This window comes from Gossypium hirsutum, chromosome D02 (genome assembly GCF_007990345.1).
Source record: "Gossypium hirsutum isolate 1008001.06 chromosome D02, Gossypium_hirsutum_v2.1, whole genome shotgun sequence".
NCBI classification, from domain to species: Eukaryota; Viridiplantae; Streptophyta; class Magnoliopsida; order Malvales; family Malvaceae; genus Gossypium; species Gossypium hirsutum.
The window spans coordinates 21706722-21722812 of record NC_053438.1 but is presented as its reverse complement, the minus strand read 5'-3'; the positions used below and the strand labels follow the sequence as shown (position 1 = coordinate 21722812).

The window sequence follows — 16091 nt, the reverse complement described above, 5'->3', positions numbered from 1 at the left end:
TTTAAATATATTTTATTTTTTTAAAATTAATACTAATTCAATAGAGTGTATAAACATTGAAAACTAAATTTACTAGTATTCTATTACAATTTAATGGAGCGACGAAAATATTAAATGTCAAGAATATTAATAATGAAATTGAAACTTTTTATAATTAAGCGATAAAATAAAAACAGTTAAATATAATTTGCCCAATAATTTTAAAAATCAAACTAGATCAAATACAACAAATATTAATTTCTCTTGTCCATTTGATCTTTTTTAAACAATTCATCTCATTCATAGTGGGTCACTATAGAGGGTGTGTTCTCCGTTGAGGTAGAAAAGTACTTTTAGGTTAAAAGTGTTTTTCTATCATAGAAACAATGAATAACATTTGGCTTTTGTAATCAAAAGTAAGGTCAAAAAGTGTTTTTCCACCCAAATGCAAAATTTGAGATTTAGGTACTTTTGGTTTTGTGTTTGGAAGTGAAAATTATCAAAATATCATTATTTTATGTTAATTATTTAGAAGGCATATAAAAAGTTAGATTAATTTATATTTTGTATATCATTATATTAAATTATTTAATATTTTATGTATCATTATAGTCAATTATTTAAATAGCATTTACTATGAAGGAGCTTTACTTGAATATCATTACATCTTGAACATGACTATACTTAGACTTTAAAACGGATTAGGACACTTATGATTTACCAAAAAAAATATTTAAATTTTATTTATTATGATATTTAATTTTTTAAATATATATATCATCGATTTTCCAAATAATTTATAAAGTAAACTACAAAAATAGTCACTTTTGTTTGTCTCGGATTACATTTTAGTCACTTATATTTGAAACGTTACGTTTTAGTCACTTACGTTATTATTTTATTACGAAGTGGTCACTTTACCGCTAAACTTCGTTACCTCCCTAACGGTAGTCCTACGTGGGAGTCTAAATGGATTTTAAATGTCAACTAGGATGTCCAGTTGCTGGGATGAAAATAGGTTTGAAATTAAATAAATTTAATTTGGACTGCCACGTAGGACATCCAAGTTGACATTTAAAACCCATTTGGACTACCACGTAGGATTGTCGTTAGGGAGGTAGCGGAGCTTAACGGTAGAGTGACCACTTCATAACAAAACGATAACTTAAGTGACTAAAACGTAACATTTCAAACATAAGTGAGTAAAATGTAATCTGAGGCAAACAAAAGTGACGATTTTTGTAGTTTACCCTAATTTATATTAATTACTTAAAAAGGTATTTAAAATTTATATTTCAGGTATCATTATATTAAATTATTTAAATATTATATAACTTTTCTAATTTTTTTACTTTTTACTATCTTGTCTAAAAAAAACATTTTAACTTTTAACCACAATTTTTAACAATAATAGAGAGTACTAAAAACTAACAAACACATTTTTTTTACCATACTTTTCTCTCACACTTTTTTCTAAAAACACTTTTGAAAATATTTTTTAACTGTAACAACAATGGAGAACTAGCCCAAAATCTAATGTTGGTGCTATAGTGAACGGTGGATAAGAAATTGGGTAGCAGGGATAAAAGCGTAATTTGAGAAAAGAGTTTCATTTGTTGATTAAAAGTTTTAAGGTTAATATATATGGTCTCCTAAACTTGTTCACTTGTATCTAGTTAGTACTTATTCTTTTCGACCTAGGTGGTATCTAAACTTGTATTCCATCATATAATTTGATATCTCTATAATAATATCGTTAGCTTGTATTGATATGATACTAATTTCCAATTCAACAATGACAGGTGACAATCTCTCAACATGCTATGTGACACACAAATAAAAAATAATTTTTAAAATATATGCATTTTTTCACATAAAAAATGAACCTAGACAACTAATTGTCGAGATTCATTTTAGATGTGCTTTTAGTAAATTTATTTTTTATAAACTATAAAGTTATTTATATTATTATATAATTAAATATTTATAATTTTAAAAAATATAAATTAATATAAAAATATAAAAAAATTCACATGTGCTTTTTAGTAATTTTATGTGTTTATATAAATTTATAAACTATACGTTTTTATATATTTATAAATTATATATTACAGTTTTTATATATTTTCAAAGGCCTTTTTACATATTTTTAATTGCATACATATATAATTTTTGTTATAAATTTATAAATTCAAATTTTATATATTTTTAAAAAATAATAATAACTTAAAAAATTAGAATAATTTAAAATATGTAAAATCACTAAAAACACATATTTTATATATAACAAGAGATTGTCTAAAAGGATTTTATATATATATTTATTAATTTATATAATTTTAAAGATTTTTATTTATATGTGCCATGGGTTAATTGACTATTAGTGTCAATTCAACATTAGTTACTAATGGTATTAATACATAAGTAGTAACGGAATATAAATTCAGATGAGTACCAACTAAGAATAAATAATCCAAGTCTACGGGCAAAATATATATTCACCCAAAAATAAATAAATGAAAAATAAGAATATCTTATCTTATGGGTTTTGCCATCTCTCATTCTCGCATCTGATCCCCATCCTGTCGGTTATTTGTTTTACTCTCCAGGCTCTTTTCTCTTCCCTCATTTCCTTTTTTCGCTTCTTCTTTTTGCTCCCCCCTCCCCTCTTCATTTCGATCTTCAAAAGAGAAAAGAACCCTTCAAATTTCGAAGATTCTCCATATATTCGAAGATTCTCGTGATCCTCGACAAACTCGCTGTGATCGCTTATCAAAACAGATCTTTGATTCTTGATCTGTATAGTTGTTGTGCCTGTTTCGGAAACCTTTTCTGGTGTAATTTTTTAATCTATTGATTTTACTTTAATTGATGCTTTAATTTTAATGACTTCAACTTGTTTTTGGATTATAGGATCATCCACCGTCTTTAATATTATAAAAATAATTGATTTTTCTTTTAGTTTCTAAATTGGGAGTTCAATTGAAGGAACGTAACAAAAAAATGAACTGTAAATTTCCTTTTTAATATCTTCTCGTGAGGATATTACAATTTATGATGTTCACTTGTTTGTCTTTATTGGGGGTAGGTGGTGAAAGAGGAAAGATGGTTTCGTTGCAAGGACCGGTGATTTGCCCAGCCGTTCGGAGCAAACAATTTGGGGTTTACATGCCACCGGCGAACGGGCCTTTCCCGAGGGCAAAATTGTATAGAAGTGATATATGGGGATATCGAGGGATAACTGATGGAAAGAATAAGGCGCGTGCTATTTTTCGTCAACTCAAATTACGTAAGTGCAGGACCACGGTGCAGTGTAGTTTCAGTTCATCTTCTGATGGGAATGGAAGCATGGCCGAGAATTTCAACGAAAATGATGAAGACTATGTAAATTCCAGTGTGCTTGAAGCTGGTATGTGGATGCTAATTCAGCATCTACTATTTTTATTGTTGATGCCTTTAAAGTCTATAATTGTTGGATATATGGGCGATAAACTTTTGTGTTTCATAATTGTTTTATATAGTTGAGGTGAGGAGTGGAGCTGATGGATTCATGATTAAAATGAGGGATGGTAGGCATTTAAGATGCGTCCATAACAATCCTCAAGGTGGGCATCTGCCGGATTATGCACCACACCCTGCCATCGTTCTGAAGATGGAAGATGGGACGGGTCTTCTTCTCCCAATCATTGTTTGTATGTGATCTTACATGATTCCAATCATTTGGCTCCATATGTTACTTTCTCGATTCATATTTAACTTGAATTGTGGTTTTAATTGCAGTGGAGATGCCAAGTGTGTTGCTCATGGCAGCAGTGCGCAATGTCCAAATTGTATGTTATTGTTTTCTCTCCCCCATTCAGTCAGGGCTTTTTCTGTTTTTTTTGGCCATTTTCTATATATTGAATTTGGAGTTTCGACTTCTTCATTGCGTGCTTTTGTATCAAATGCTAATGCCAATAATGTTTTTGCCATTGACTCCAGGCTAGACCTACCATGTATCAAGTTGTGAAGGACATGATTGACAAGATGGGCTACACGGTATGATTCCTTCTCTTTTCCAGTTGTCTCTTGATATCTTATTTCATATTGCCACTATGATTACCAGAGGATGCCATCTTGTTTTTCAACATGTCTTTAATCCTTTGAGATCTGGGTTCTGAATTTGAGATATCTATCTTGTTGTTCTCAGGTAAAGCTTGTTAGAGTTACTAAAAGAGTGCATGAGGCCTATTTTGCTCAGTTGTACCTCACAAAGGTATGTATCTACTTCAAATGGGACTTCTATTCATTCCTTTCCACTTTTAGTGCATTTGTCTGACTTGTTACTCTGGGATATTCTTGTAGACTAGTCTTGACTGACCATGTGGATGTCCTAACAGGTAGGTGATGAGTCAAAGTCTGTCATTTTTGACCTCAGGCCTTCTGATGCCATCAACATTGCCGTGAGATGCAAGGTACCCTTTATGTGTAATTCTCTAGTTTTATTAATTTGTTACCAAATGGTTGTTGGAGCATTTGATGGTGGCAGTAGAGTATCTCGAATGTAACTGTTTTAGAATTGCATCTACCAGGTTCTTCAAGTACTACATATATTATGAGGAGGTCTTAGGTGGATGCTTTAATAATCCTTGTTGAAGCATATTAAATTATTTAATAAGTGATTGTTTTGACTTCATGCTTTAAAATTGTTTTGACTTCATGCTTTAAAATCTTTGGTAGACAGTATTTCCTAACAGCTAAGCATGTATAAATGATTCATAGGGTCTGTTTGATTGGCAGTAAAATATTTTCCGTAAAATGATTTCTGGAAAATGTTTTACATTTCTGTAAAATGACTTACTGGAAAATGTTTTCTGGTGTTTGATTGAATCTGTGTAAAATATTTTCTGCTGTTTGACAGATTTCCCGAAAATATTTTCCGGAAAAGTTATTTTTTAATATATTAATATAAGGGAAATTATAAAAGTTAAATATTATTTCTTAAATATATTACTTATAAAAGTAATAAGGGAAATTATAAACTCTAATGGATCCCAATAAGCCCAATTTACTTGAGGTTGAAGATATGATTTTGGATTCAAGACATGGGATATGTGATGCCAAAAGATGATGTTGGATATAAGACATGATATTCTAGGGTGTGTATACAATGATTCGTTCTTGATTTTTTGGAACAAAAGAGAGCAATTGCTTTGACTCTTAACCAATTGCTTTGACTCTCATTCCCACTTCTATTTTCAGACTGCCCTCTTCTATTATCAGAGAACAAAAGAGAGCAATTATCAGACTGCCCTCTTCTATTTTCACCTTCTTCATCTCTTAACCAATTGCTTTGACTCTCATTCCCACTGCTTTCCAATATCTTCTCCTTATTCCCTCCGACTGCAACAGTAAAACTTCCTTCCGATTCACTCAAATTAGCCACACATTCAGCATCCTCTGTTGCTTCCCACTCTAAAATTTGATTGCTTTTATCTGAAGAATCGATAATACCTTGATTTTGGTCAATTACTTCCGCATTATTTTCAATCGCTGCTTTGGGTCAATTTGAAAAGCAAGCTCATCAGATTCTCGTTCACTTTCAATCTCTGCTTTGGGTCATTCCGAATCAATTCCACAGTCTCTGTCTTGGAAACACTACGCTCGATGTCATTCACTTGCTCCCTTCTGGATCTTGATTGCCGAGTCGAATCTGCCCCGCTCCGAACTGACGAAGTGGACGAGGATGGATACCATCTTGGGCTTAAGAGACTGAGGCTGCGACGCCTCGGGCATTACCAGAACCGGGATCCCTCTAAAGCTTCTCCCATAGCGGGGGCGAAACGATGCATCGAATGGATTTTGGGCAAAAGCAAAATGGAATCCAAACAAAGCTTCAAGGAGAGCTTTTTCCATCAGATTGACTGCCGAGGGCTACACTTTTCGAGAATCAGCAACTTCTCTCCGAAGGCCACTGCCATGGCTTGGAGGCGATTGTAGGCTTCGAAACGGGAAAGGGAAGGAGAAGGGGAAAGGGAAGGAGAAGGGGAAAGGGGAGAAGAATGGGTCATTTTCCGGAAAATGTCTTACCGAATTCAAAACGGTAAGACATTTTCCTCAAACAAGAACTCCTTTTCCCGTGTTTTGTAAAATATTTTACAATAGGAAATCATTTTCCTCCAATCAAACACCGGAAAATGGGGAAAACCAATTCCGGAAATGGTTTTCCCCCTATCAAACAGACCCATAATGCTGATTAATAATTTCAAAGGCTCTGTGTTGATCAGAAGGAATACTGAAGATATGGTTTTGGATTCTTTCGCATGTCTATGCCAGTTCAATGATTGAGGTCCAAGGATCTCTCAAAATATGTTACCTTCTCATTGTTGATCGATATGATGGCAGAAATGCTGTATCCTTTATAGAGAAGCATGCTTGTTGCTAACTACACTTGTGCAATGACCTCATATTGGTTCTACCATTCTTTTTGGTTTTCTTGGTCACCTAAACTAGATTGTTTAGCGAGATATGGTTTAAACATAAATTTTCACATATCTATTTTTTGTGTTCCATTTCTAGGTTGATTAAATTAAGATATGCTCTAAACATAAAATTCATATACCTAATTTTCTGATACTTTCTGGGATAAATTAATTCCTACTTGAATGTGGAAAATTTTCAGAAAATATGACATTGGAAACCTATTGATACACTCTGCAGGTATCTATACAAGTGAACAAGTACTTGGCATACAGTGATGGGATGCGAGTGATTGAATCAGGGAAACTATCAATGCAGTCTCCAGCTTCAAATGGGATATTATTCACTGAACTGGACCGGTTAGTCTTGAAACCTCTTTTGGAGATATTATTTGCTTTCTTGATTGAATTTGATATGTTAACACTTGCACGAGATTCTTAATCTAAAATGCCAAATGCTCTGACTTATGGTTTCAGGCCAAGTGGTCAGCATTGTCTTGATACAGAGGAATTTAATATGGTCTGCAAATTAAATGAGGCTATCAATCAGGAACGCTACAAGGATGCTGGTACTCTTCCTCTCACTCTCATCATCTAATAACCCCCGACTTAGAGTTGAGTTTTTTTTCCAATTTTTATGGTAAAAAAAGAGCCAAGTTCTTTTAGGTTGCTTGTCTCACTGACAATATCCTTGATTTGGAGATTGTTTTGATGAATTGCTTTTATGGATGGCAGCAGGTTGCATATTTGCAATTTTTGTTAATTTTGAATATGAATCTGAATCTGTAAATTTGCTTTAAAATCCGGATTCATTTATTATTCACATTAAATCCGAGTATTACTATTTGAATTTGAATTCATTAAATAATATGCCAGATATTCACTTTTAGTAAGGTCAAAAATAATTTTTAAATAAAAACTTTGAGGAGTAAAGTGAATGATGGATTGGAATTTTGGATATCCAAATCCAAATCTATTGATGCAAAAGTAAAGCGGATTCAGGAGAAGGATATCCAAGTCCAAATTTGTTATTAGTAAAAGGAGAATGGATTCAGATAATGGATTTTTAAGGGTTAATATTCACACCCATCCTAAATGTATTGTGTATAGTAATTAGAATATTCGAATGTACATTATAGGAATCCAGTAAATGCAATTTGGATATTCACCAATATCTGAATATAGATTACTATAGGCTGTAGCCTTTGTCTTCTATCCTAAGAGTAACTCTATATCTATTTTAGTCGCGAACCAAGATAAAGTAAATGTTTTTGTTGGCTGGATTTTAATTATGTCAGAGCCAGATCTTAAGATAGTTGGATATCTATGAAGAGATGTGTAGTGAACTATAATTGTAACACGACCTTTCTCATCTATTTTTTTTCTGCATGATTTATTTTCTCTTGTTAATATCTTAACGATCCTAGTCTGATGCCCCCTGACAGCTGACTTGAGAGACAAACTTCGTAAATTCCGGGCTCAAAGGAAGCTGAGGAAATATACATGACAGGTGATATACTAAACCCAAATTCGAGTGAATCCTGAAGGTCTAATGGAGTTCCATAGTGGTCTCAGGCTCCCCTTTTCCCATTTTCTGATTTTTGACTTGGAGCAGCAGTGAATTGACAGTAAACAAGTTTTTTTTTTTTTTGTCTCAGTTGTCCCTGGTGACTTCAATTGTAAATAGGAATTATTATTGGAAGCTGATAAATTGGATGGTGGCTGGCTACGTAGAGCAGCAATCAGTTTTCTTAATCTTCTGCCAAAGATGCATGTATGTATGTAACTATAACTGAAATCTGTGAATATATATATATATATGTACAGTACAGATGCAGTTTAAAATTGGTGATGTACTATCTTATATGTTTCAGCACTTTGATTTATGCTTATCATTTTATCATTTAGGACTGAATTTGCATATTCGTGTTTCGGTTTTTTATTTTTGGGGTAAATTAGTTTATGTATAAAATATTATATATTTATATAAATTTTAAGACATTATATTGTGTAATTTTACATCATGTTGAAAATGATAAGGTTTCCTAATTTACTATTTTTCTTACAACCAAAAACCAGGATTTTGGGTGGTCATCTGGATCTGGTCATGGTGGATTTCTGTTCAATAAATTTTTATAGCGATTTTCTGATAATTAGAAATATGTCGTAGCTAAAATGTAAGTTGAAGAGCCATCACATCAGTAGAAAATGAAATTCTTTAATAGGATTAATATCACCCATTGAAATTTCACAGGTTTAAAGTCTATATGAAAAAAAGAAAAAAAAATTAAAAAAATTAAAAAAACATAAATGTTAAATCATGTGATATTAGTTTTACTTAAAATTAAAATTTATGTTTACTTATTTGAATATTAAAAAAAAAAAGAAAATAGTTGATGTTCATATAAACAGAACGACATGGTTGGAAGGATAGAAACAGAAATGGTATTGTAAAAAAAAATTAGTTTCCTGGGATTCCACTATTCTTTGGATTATTTTTAAAATTATTTTTTTACGAGTAACTTGTAAAAGGAAATTAGAAATACAAAAATATTTAGATTTGTCTACATCTTCAAGGAACATTTTTTTTCTATTGAAAATAGTGAAAATACAACATGTGACTTTTATATTTTAAAATTTTTTAGAAAGAATTGAACTTGTCGATATTTATGGTTTGGTTAAAATTAAATTAATCAATCGAACTGATTTGATTCGGTTAATCAGTTGGTAGGTAAATTTAGTTTAGTTGAAGGTCCATTAATGATTTTTATAAATTTTAATTATCGGTTAATTCGATTTGAAATAAAGTAATTAGTCAAATTAACTTAAATAAATAATATATTATATATTATATTTTATGTTAGCAATTTATATTTTGAAATATTATTTTTATATTAACAGAAATAAACCATACATAATATATTTTTTGAAATTATTAAAAAAAGAAAATATATATTTTATATGTTTTATACTTATTTTGACCAAAAGACAAAAACATATAAATTTTGGTTAATTCAGTTAACTGAGTGAATTAATTAAAATATTTCGATTTGGTTAACGGTTAAAATTTTTTATATTTTTGATAATTCGATTATTAGTAATTTTGTTTGGTTAATAATTGAATACACCTATTAAATGTTGAGTTTAATATAGAGAATATTTTCGGATAAGTTAGATGTTATTATCATGTAAAAAACAAAAAAAGAAAATTCTTAAAAGCTGAAAAAGTAGCATGGTAAGAGGAAAGTATTGCTATCTGTAATCACCATGTTTGACATAGGTGGTTTATATTTTAAAATAATCTGAAAAATAAACTGGGATTTTAAATAATTTATTCTAAGTATATTTGCCCTTTGAAATTTAAAAGCAGAGGATAAAAATTCAAGGCGCCGACAGAAACTCGTAACAAGTCAGCGAACTCCCGCCAAGGATATCAACAGACGACAGCTGTGTAATGAAGCCACCTGTCGACTTTTCAGTAGCGGGACCCACCCTTCCAACGTATTCAAGCAATCGATAAAGGACCCCAGTGTCCCTACACCCTATCCCTTCTCCCCTCTCCTCTGCCTTTGCTTCGTTCATAACTAAATGAATTCTTCTACGCTTTGCCATGTGTGTCTAGCTCTTTGAACTACCCTTTCTTTTAGTTCCCATTTAATTCTTTGTTACTCTCATTCATCCTTCAGGCATGTCCGGTCCTCTAGATCGTTTCGCTAGGCCCTGTATGAGAATTTCTTTATTGTTTTTGTATTTTCCTGTTTTACTAATAACTTGATGGTCGTGAGCACCGTTTTTGTTTTTATCACTTATGAATTCTAATTAATGTCTCAATCGTCGGTTCATAATATTTTACTTATTAGCTTTCCTGATTGATACTTGCTGTTACTTTTGTTTAAGTCCGTTATAAGTGGAATTAATATTTCAGGAAGTGCCCTTTTAAATTCATCTTGATTCCATCGTGGATGAACTTCTTTTTCGATCCTGTATGTAGGTTTTGAAGGTAATAATGACGAAAGAAAAGATAGGAAATCGGATTTCGAAATCTCGGAAGATGATAAGAAGACTAGAATTGGGAATCTTAAGAAGAAAGCAATGAAGGCGTCGAGTAAATTCAGACGTTCTCTTAAGAAGAAAAGTAGTAGGAGGAAAAGTGATCTATCTGTTTCGATTAAGGATGTCCGAGATATCGAGGAGTTGCAGGCTGTTGAAGCTTTCCGTCAGGCATTAATCTCTGACCAGTTGCTTCCATCAAGACATGATGATTATCATATGCTACTCAGGTAGGCTGCGATTTTCGCACTGGATAATTACTGATGCCAGATTGATTTAGTTTATTCTGTGCTTAAGAAAAATTCTCTCTCTCAATCGGTGTTTTCATGCAGATTCTTAAAAGCAAGGAAGTTCGATATTGAAAAAGCAAAGCACATGTGGGACAATATGCTTCAATGGAGGAAGGACTTTGGAACTGATACTATTTTGGAGGTGATCTCATGTTATTGCAGGAATACTCAATCATTTATGGGATTTTTGTTAATTACTGCATTCAGTAGTTGATTCTAAGTCTTGAGGACATAGGCACATAGCTAAGTTTGTTTCTTTTCCCTACTTGTTTATTCACTTTTCCTCTGGTTTCATATGGAGCAATGCTGTCTCTAAAAATGTTTGATATTATGATTTAATCAGGATTTTGATTTCAATGAGTTGGATGAAGTGTTGAAGTACTACCCTCAAGGTTATCATGGGTGGATAAGGAAGGAAGACCTGTTTACATAGAATTGATAGGAAAAGTTGTACCTGATAAGCTCATGCGAGTTACAACTTTGGAACGGTATGTAAGATACCATGTGCAGGAATTCGAGAAGTGTTTTGCAACTAAGTTTCCGGCTTGCTCCATTGCTGCAAAGAGACACATAGACTCCAATACAACTATTTTGGATGTTCAAGGCATGGTATGTTTTGATGCTGTATTTTAGATTTTGTAGTCTTCCCTGGCATCATTTTGTGTCTACCTTGTAAAAGTTTATTGCATTTACATATTGCTCATCCCCAGTCATTTTTTCTTGTAGGGTCTTAAAAACTTCAGCAAGTCTGCACAAGATCTTGTTAGGTGTCTGCAGAAGATTGATGGTGATAACTATCCTGAGGTAGGTAGATTGTCTCGGTTGCTAATGTGCTCAGATGTGTTATGAAAAATGGCTCGTTGTTTCAGCATTGACAGAAATCTGTCAGGGACCAAAATCAAGGTTATCCCTTTTAATTATCTTCTCTCTGCAGACTCTTTGCCGAATGTTTATCATCAATGCTGGTTCTGGTTTTAAGATGGCCTGGAAAGCTGTCAAATCTTGTCTTGATTCCAAAACAGCTAGTAAGATTAATGTAAGTTCAATATTTTCTATAGTTTGGCTTTTTGATTTTCGTTGAGGTTTCTACTCTTCTCAGTCAACTGAATTTACCTCATTTCCAAAAATTCTCTCAGGTTCTTGGTAGCAACTACCAGAGTAAGTTGCTTGAAATTATTGATGCAAGGTAACTAAATTTGTTTGTTGCATATATGTTGGTTAGTTCACATTCAATTGTATTGTCAACTAAAGTTCTTGATATCAATTAAATTTAGTGAGTTACCGCAGTTTCTGGGAGGTAGCTGCACCTGTGCTGATCAGGGAGGTTGTATGAGATCTGACAAAGGTCCCTGGAAAGACCCCAACATATTGAAGGTCTGATTACGCTGTGGCTAAACTTGATCTGATTGTATGATCCCTTTCTTTCTCAGCGTTATCTCATAGATGTTTTACTAATATGACTGAATGTCTTCATAAAGATGATTGCCAATGGTGAAGCGCTATATTCCAGACAGATTGTGACAGTTTCAAACAGCGAAGGAAGGGTAATTGCCTATGATAACCCATGTTAGAGTCACTAGATTGTCTTTCACAGTGAATCTCATTTATTTATCATCCTGGGTCAGATAAAGAGTAGCGACACATCTACAGCTGAATCAGGATCTGAAGTGGAAGAAATTGTTTCTCCTATGCCAACTAAAAGCTATTTACATCCTCTATTGGCTCCTGTCAGTGAAGAGGTATGTGCTTGCAAATTGCAATGAATGATTATTGGCATAAAAGGATGTCATTCATTACATTCCAGATGTTTGAAACATCACCGAATACAAGGATGGTCTTTTCGTCTGTGCAAGAGTGCTTTCACTGAATAAAATAACACTTAGAATCTCATGCTATAAATTCTAAAATCTTGAACTAACTATGATGTTTGTATAGGCTAGAATGGCTGGTAAGGCGGTCTCTGCTGCTGGTTCATTGGAGTGTGATGAATATGTTCCCATGATTGACAAGGTTGTAGATTCTGAGTGTGAGATACAAGTATCATCACATCAGAGTCCATTTACTTCTGAAGGTTAGCAATATGAGTTGTTTCTAAAATCTGTTCTTTTAATTGACCAATATGACTGGTATGTACAGAAGAAACTATTTTGCGTACTGCATGTCATCTCAGCTATAAATAGGTTCGTTTATATTGGAACTTTGGCTGCAGGATCATCCTGCATTTAAATATATGCTTAAAGTCAAATTTTGTCGCCTTCTAAATGGTCTTGCAACAGTTTATTTTACGTATTCTCTTGCAAGATATACGATGTCAACGTCAAGATTTATTGAGAACTATTCAGCACCCAAAAGAAACAGTGTTGCCGAGCATTGGACATTTCCTCACTCTCATTTAAAAACTTTTAGCTCATCATAACAGATTTAATCACATTATGAGAACAGTGTAATCAAACCAGAGCTTGACCATTTCTTGCTATAATTTCAAAATACCCTACTTTGATAAAGTCCTTTGGCTTCAATTGCAGGGACTCCTATGGCACTGGTAGAGCATACTCCAAAAGGAATCTATGGTCATATCACTGCTCTAGTTATTTCCTTCTTGACCCTTTTTTCTATCATCCGAACAATGGTGTTGCATCTGATGAAGAAGTCGAGTGTAAGTGATTTGACATGTAACATTCCTGACCAGCATGTTGAGTCAACGTTCAAGGACGAAACCCGTCCTCCTTCACCTGCTCCAAGGTTTACAGAGGTAGACCTGGTGTCATCTGTTGTAAGAAGGCTGGGTGATCTAGAAGAGAAGGTTGAGATGCTACAGTCAAAAAGATTTGAGATGCCTCATGAGAAAGAGGAGTTGCTGAATGCTGCTGTTTGTCGTGTGGATGCATTAGAAGCAGAGCTAATTTCTACAAAAAAGGTAATTACCTCGATCCAGCTTGAGCGCAAATGATTTCTTCTATACCACCACCAGGTTGTGACTAAACTTGTAAAAACCATCAATTTCAAGCCTGTCTATCTTGGTCTGGGTCCCGGCCGGATTGTCATGCTCCTTTTATTAAATGACTCAAGCCTGGTGTAAGAGCAATGTCGATATAGCTTGTTGGTTGATTTGCATTGTTTCTTCCTTCTTGGTGATGGGAGTTTTCGATGTGTGGTACTGATTGTGGTTCTAATTATAAGCAGGCTCTCCATGAAGCTTGGATGCGGCAAGAAGAACTCCTGGCATACATAGATAGTAAAGAAGAAGCCAAGTTTCGGGTAAGTCAAAAGATATATATCAGTGCATGCGATGTGAATGATTTTAATTTGGTTAGATAAATGATTGTATGTGTAATGTGTTGTATGCTTGCATGCACGCATGCATGATGCAGAAAAAGAAGTTTTGCTGGTAAGATGAGAATGAGGGTGGAGTAGCAAAAAGAAATGGCATTATATTTGGGATCAACACTCCATACTTTGTATACTCATAGTCATAGAAGATGGATAACAAACTTTCTTTCTTATGGAGGTTTTGTGGATCCGTTTCCCGGTGTGATATATATATTAATGCAATGTGAAAATAAAAACACCAAAACATACAACACACAGTACATAAATATGCGCCTATGTTTGTCCTGGTTATTGTTTTTGAGGTTTATTGCACAAGTTTATTGTAATATATACTTAGAGAAAATAAATACCACCTTTTCATGATTTCAGATTACCTACTTACAGAATTGAGATGAAAGCGGTTAATATAATTTTTTTTTATAAATTGATTGTGAATTTTTTATTTATTGAAAATCTGTTTAGGATAATAAAACTTTTTAACTTCCCATATCTTTTTCTTATGGTTATTTTAAACTTAATACTTTTTTCTGGACGTTTTGATAAAAGTTGATTCAAAATTAGAATGATTAAATGCAATTTGGAAAAATATTTAGAAACAACAGTATCGACATATAGAAGAAGCAGACTTTGCTGTAAGGCTTAATACTTATTTTTGCTTTTCTGCCTGATACTTTTAAAAATTATTGGGTCACTTTAACATTCTACTTTTCTTCCTGTATCCGATTACCTCAATCCAAATTTCTGTTAAGTATTTCCATTAAAAAGAGTTCAGTGAAGGAGTGAAACGTAATATATATATAACGCAAAACATCATTAAAATAACAAAGTTTGAAATTTCTAAAGAACGGGAAAAATTCATAATTTGCTTTTAAAATTATAAAAAATATATTTTAAATGATAATTACACGGAACTTCAAAAAAATTTAAAAGGAATTAAAAAAATTTAAAAAACTTAAAATTCTAAAAATAATAAAATTAAGAATTTATTTTGGAATTATAAAAAAGTAAAATTATTGAAAAGAATACATCCATAATGAATGTGGATATAGATGGATGTCCATGTTAATTTTGGCTCCATTTTTTAAATTGTTTTATATTTTTTATTATTTCAAAATAATTTTTCATTTTTTATAAAAATTTTGATAGGATGATCTTCAAACTTTTTGTGTCCAGATTCATTCTTTCTAAAAATGGATTTTAATAATTTTTATATTTTTAATTTTTAAATAAATTAAAAATATTGATTTTTAGGTTTTTTTTAAGTTTAGTTTTTATTAAATTATTTTAGAACTTTATTGTATTTTTAGGAAATTTTTTTGACTTTTTAGTAATTTCAATCGAACTTTGGCTTTTGTTTTACATGTAGCAATATTTGATTGACGGAGGATATTTTTTTTAATGGAAATTATAGAAGAGGTAATGAGGAAGACGAAAAGAAAATACAAAGGTAGAAGTAAATCAAAAAAAATTCTAAAACATCAAATTAAGAAATTGTGTATATTTAATTGAATAATTTATCAAGCTTTATAACAATACAAATATGACTTTAATAATTGAAGCGAACAAAATGCAATCAATCTAACATGAATTAAATTTAATTCATTTTAATTAAATCAAGAATAACAACACAACAAATAATCATAATCATGATCACAACTTAAACGAGAAAAAATAAAAAGAAAGGAACTAGGAAACAAATCCCGGTGTTTCTCTGAAGCTAGACTAGTGCGCTTCTCTTCTTCTTTGCTCATCCTGTCGGGCTAAGGCCTTCATGAACACTTGAATGCTGCTACTCAAGGGGCGTGCAAGCTCTTTTTCAAGAGGAAAATCGACAAGGGATGGAGGACAAAGGAAATTGGAAATCAAGAGGGAAATGGAAGAGAGAAAGGTGAGTGAAGTGAAGAAATGTGCCTGATGTCTGGTATATGTTGGATGTGAAATGAGGAAGGGAAGAGGGGTATTTATAGGAGGAGATTGCTGCTAA

General features: G+C 32.4%; 2 protein-coding genes across 2 annotated transcripts; both read left to right on the top strand.

Moving 5' to 3' along the window:
* The first annotated feature begins 2449 nt into the window (after positions 1–2449).
* Positions 2450–8358, top strand: LOC107910198 (bifunctional nuclease 1). Its single transcript, XM_016837977.2, has 11 exons — positions 2450–2816; positions 3068–3388; positions 3501–3671; positions 3760–3809; positions 3961–4017; positions 4169–4234; positions 4359–4433; positions 6679–6797; positions 6915–7006; positions 7883–7947; positions 8096–8358. The coding sequence occupies exons 2-10, from the start codon at positions 3085–3087 to the stop codon at positions 7942–7944; spliced, it is 996 nt and encodes a 331-aa protein (XP_016693466.2). The 5' UTR covers positions 2450–2816; positions 3068–3084; the 3' UTR covers positions 7945–7947; positions 8096–8358.
* Positions 8359–9858: 1500 nt separating this feature from the next.
* Positions 9859–14475, top strand: LOC107910197 (phosphatidylinositol/phosphatidylcholine transfer protein SFH8). The gene is given in 15 exon segments (XM_016837976.2): positions 9859–10159; positions 10429–10717; positions 10820–10919; positions 11121–11178; positions 11181–11386; positions 11504–11581; positions 11712–11813; positions 11914–11963; positions 12052–12151; positions 12256–12321; positions 12403–12516; positions 12713–12848; positions 13303–13694; positions 13961–14035; positions 14149–14475. Coding segments are annotated over 15 exon segments (1821 nt in total). The 5' UTR covers positions 9859–10125; the 3' UTR covers positions 14170–14475.
* Positions 14476–16091: the final 1616 nt, after the last annotated feature.

Coding starts and splice junctions, on each gene's coding strand:
- LOC107910198 (XM_016837977.2), top strand. CDS start 3,085: ATGGTTTCGTTGCAAGGACCGGTGATTTGCCCAGCCGTTCGGAGCAAA. Junction 3,810..3,960: donor CAGTGCGCAATGTCCAAATT/GTATGTTATTGT, acceptor CATTGACTCCAG/GCTAGACCTACCATGTATCA. Junction 4,434..6,678: donor ACATTGCCGTGAGATGCAAG/GTACCCTTTATG, acceptor TACACTCTGCAG/GTATCTATACAAGTGAACAA.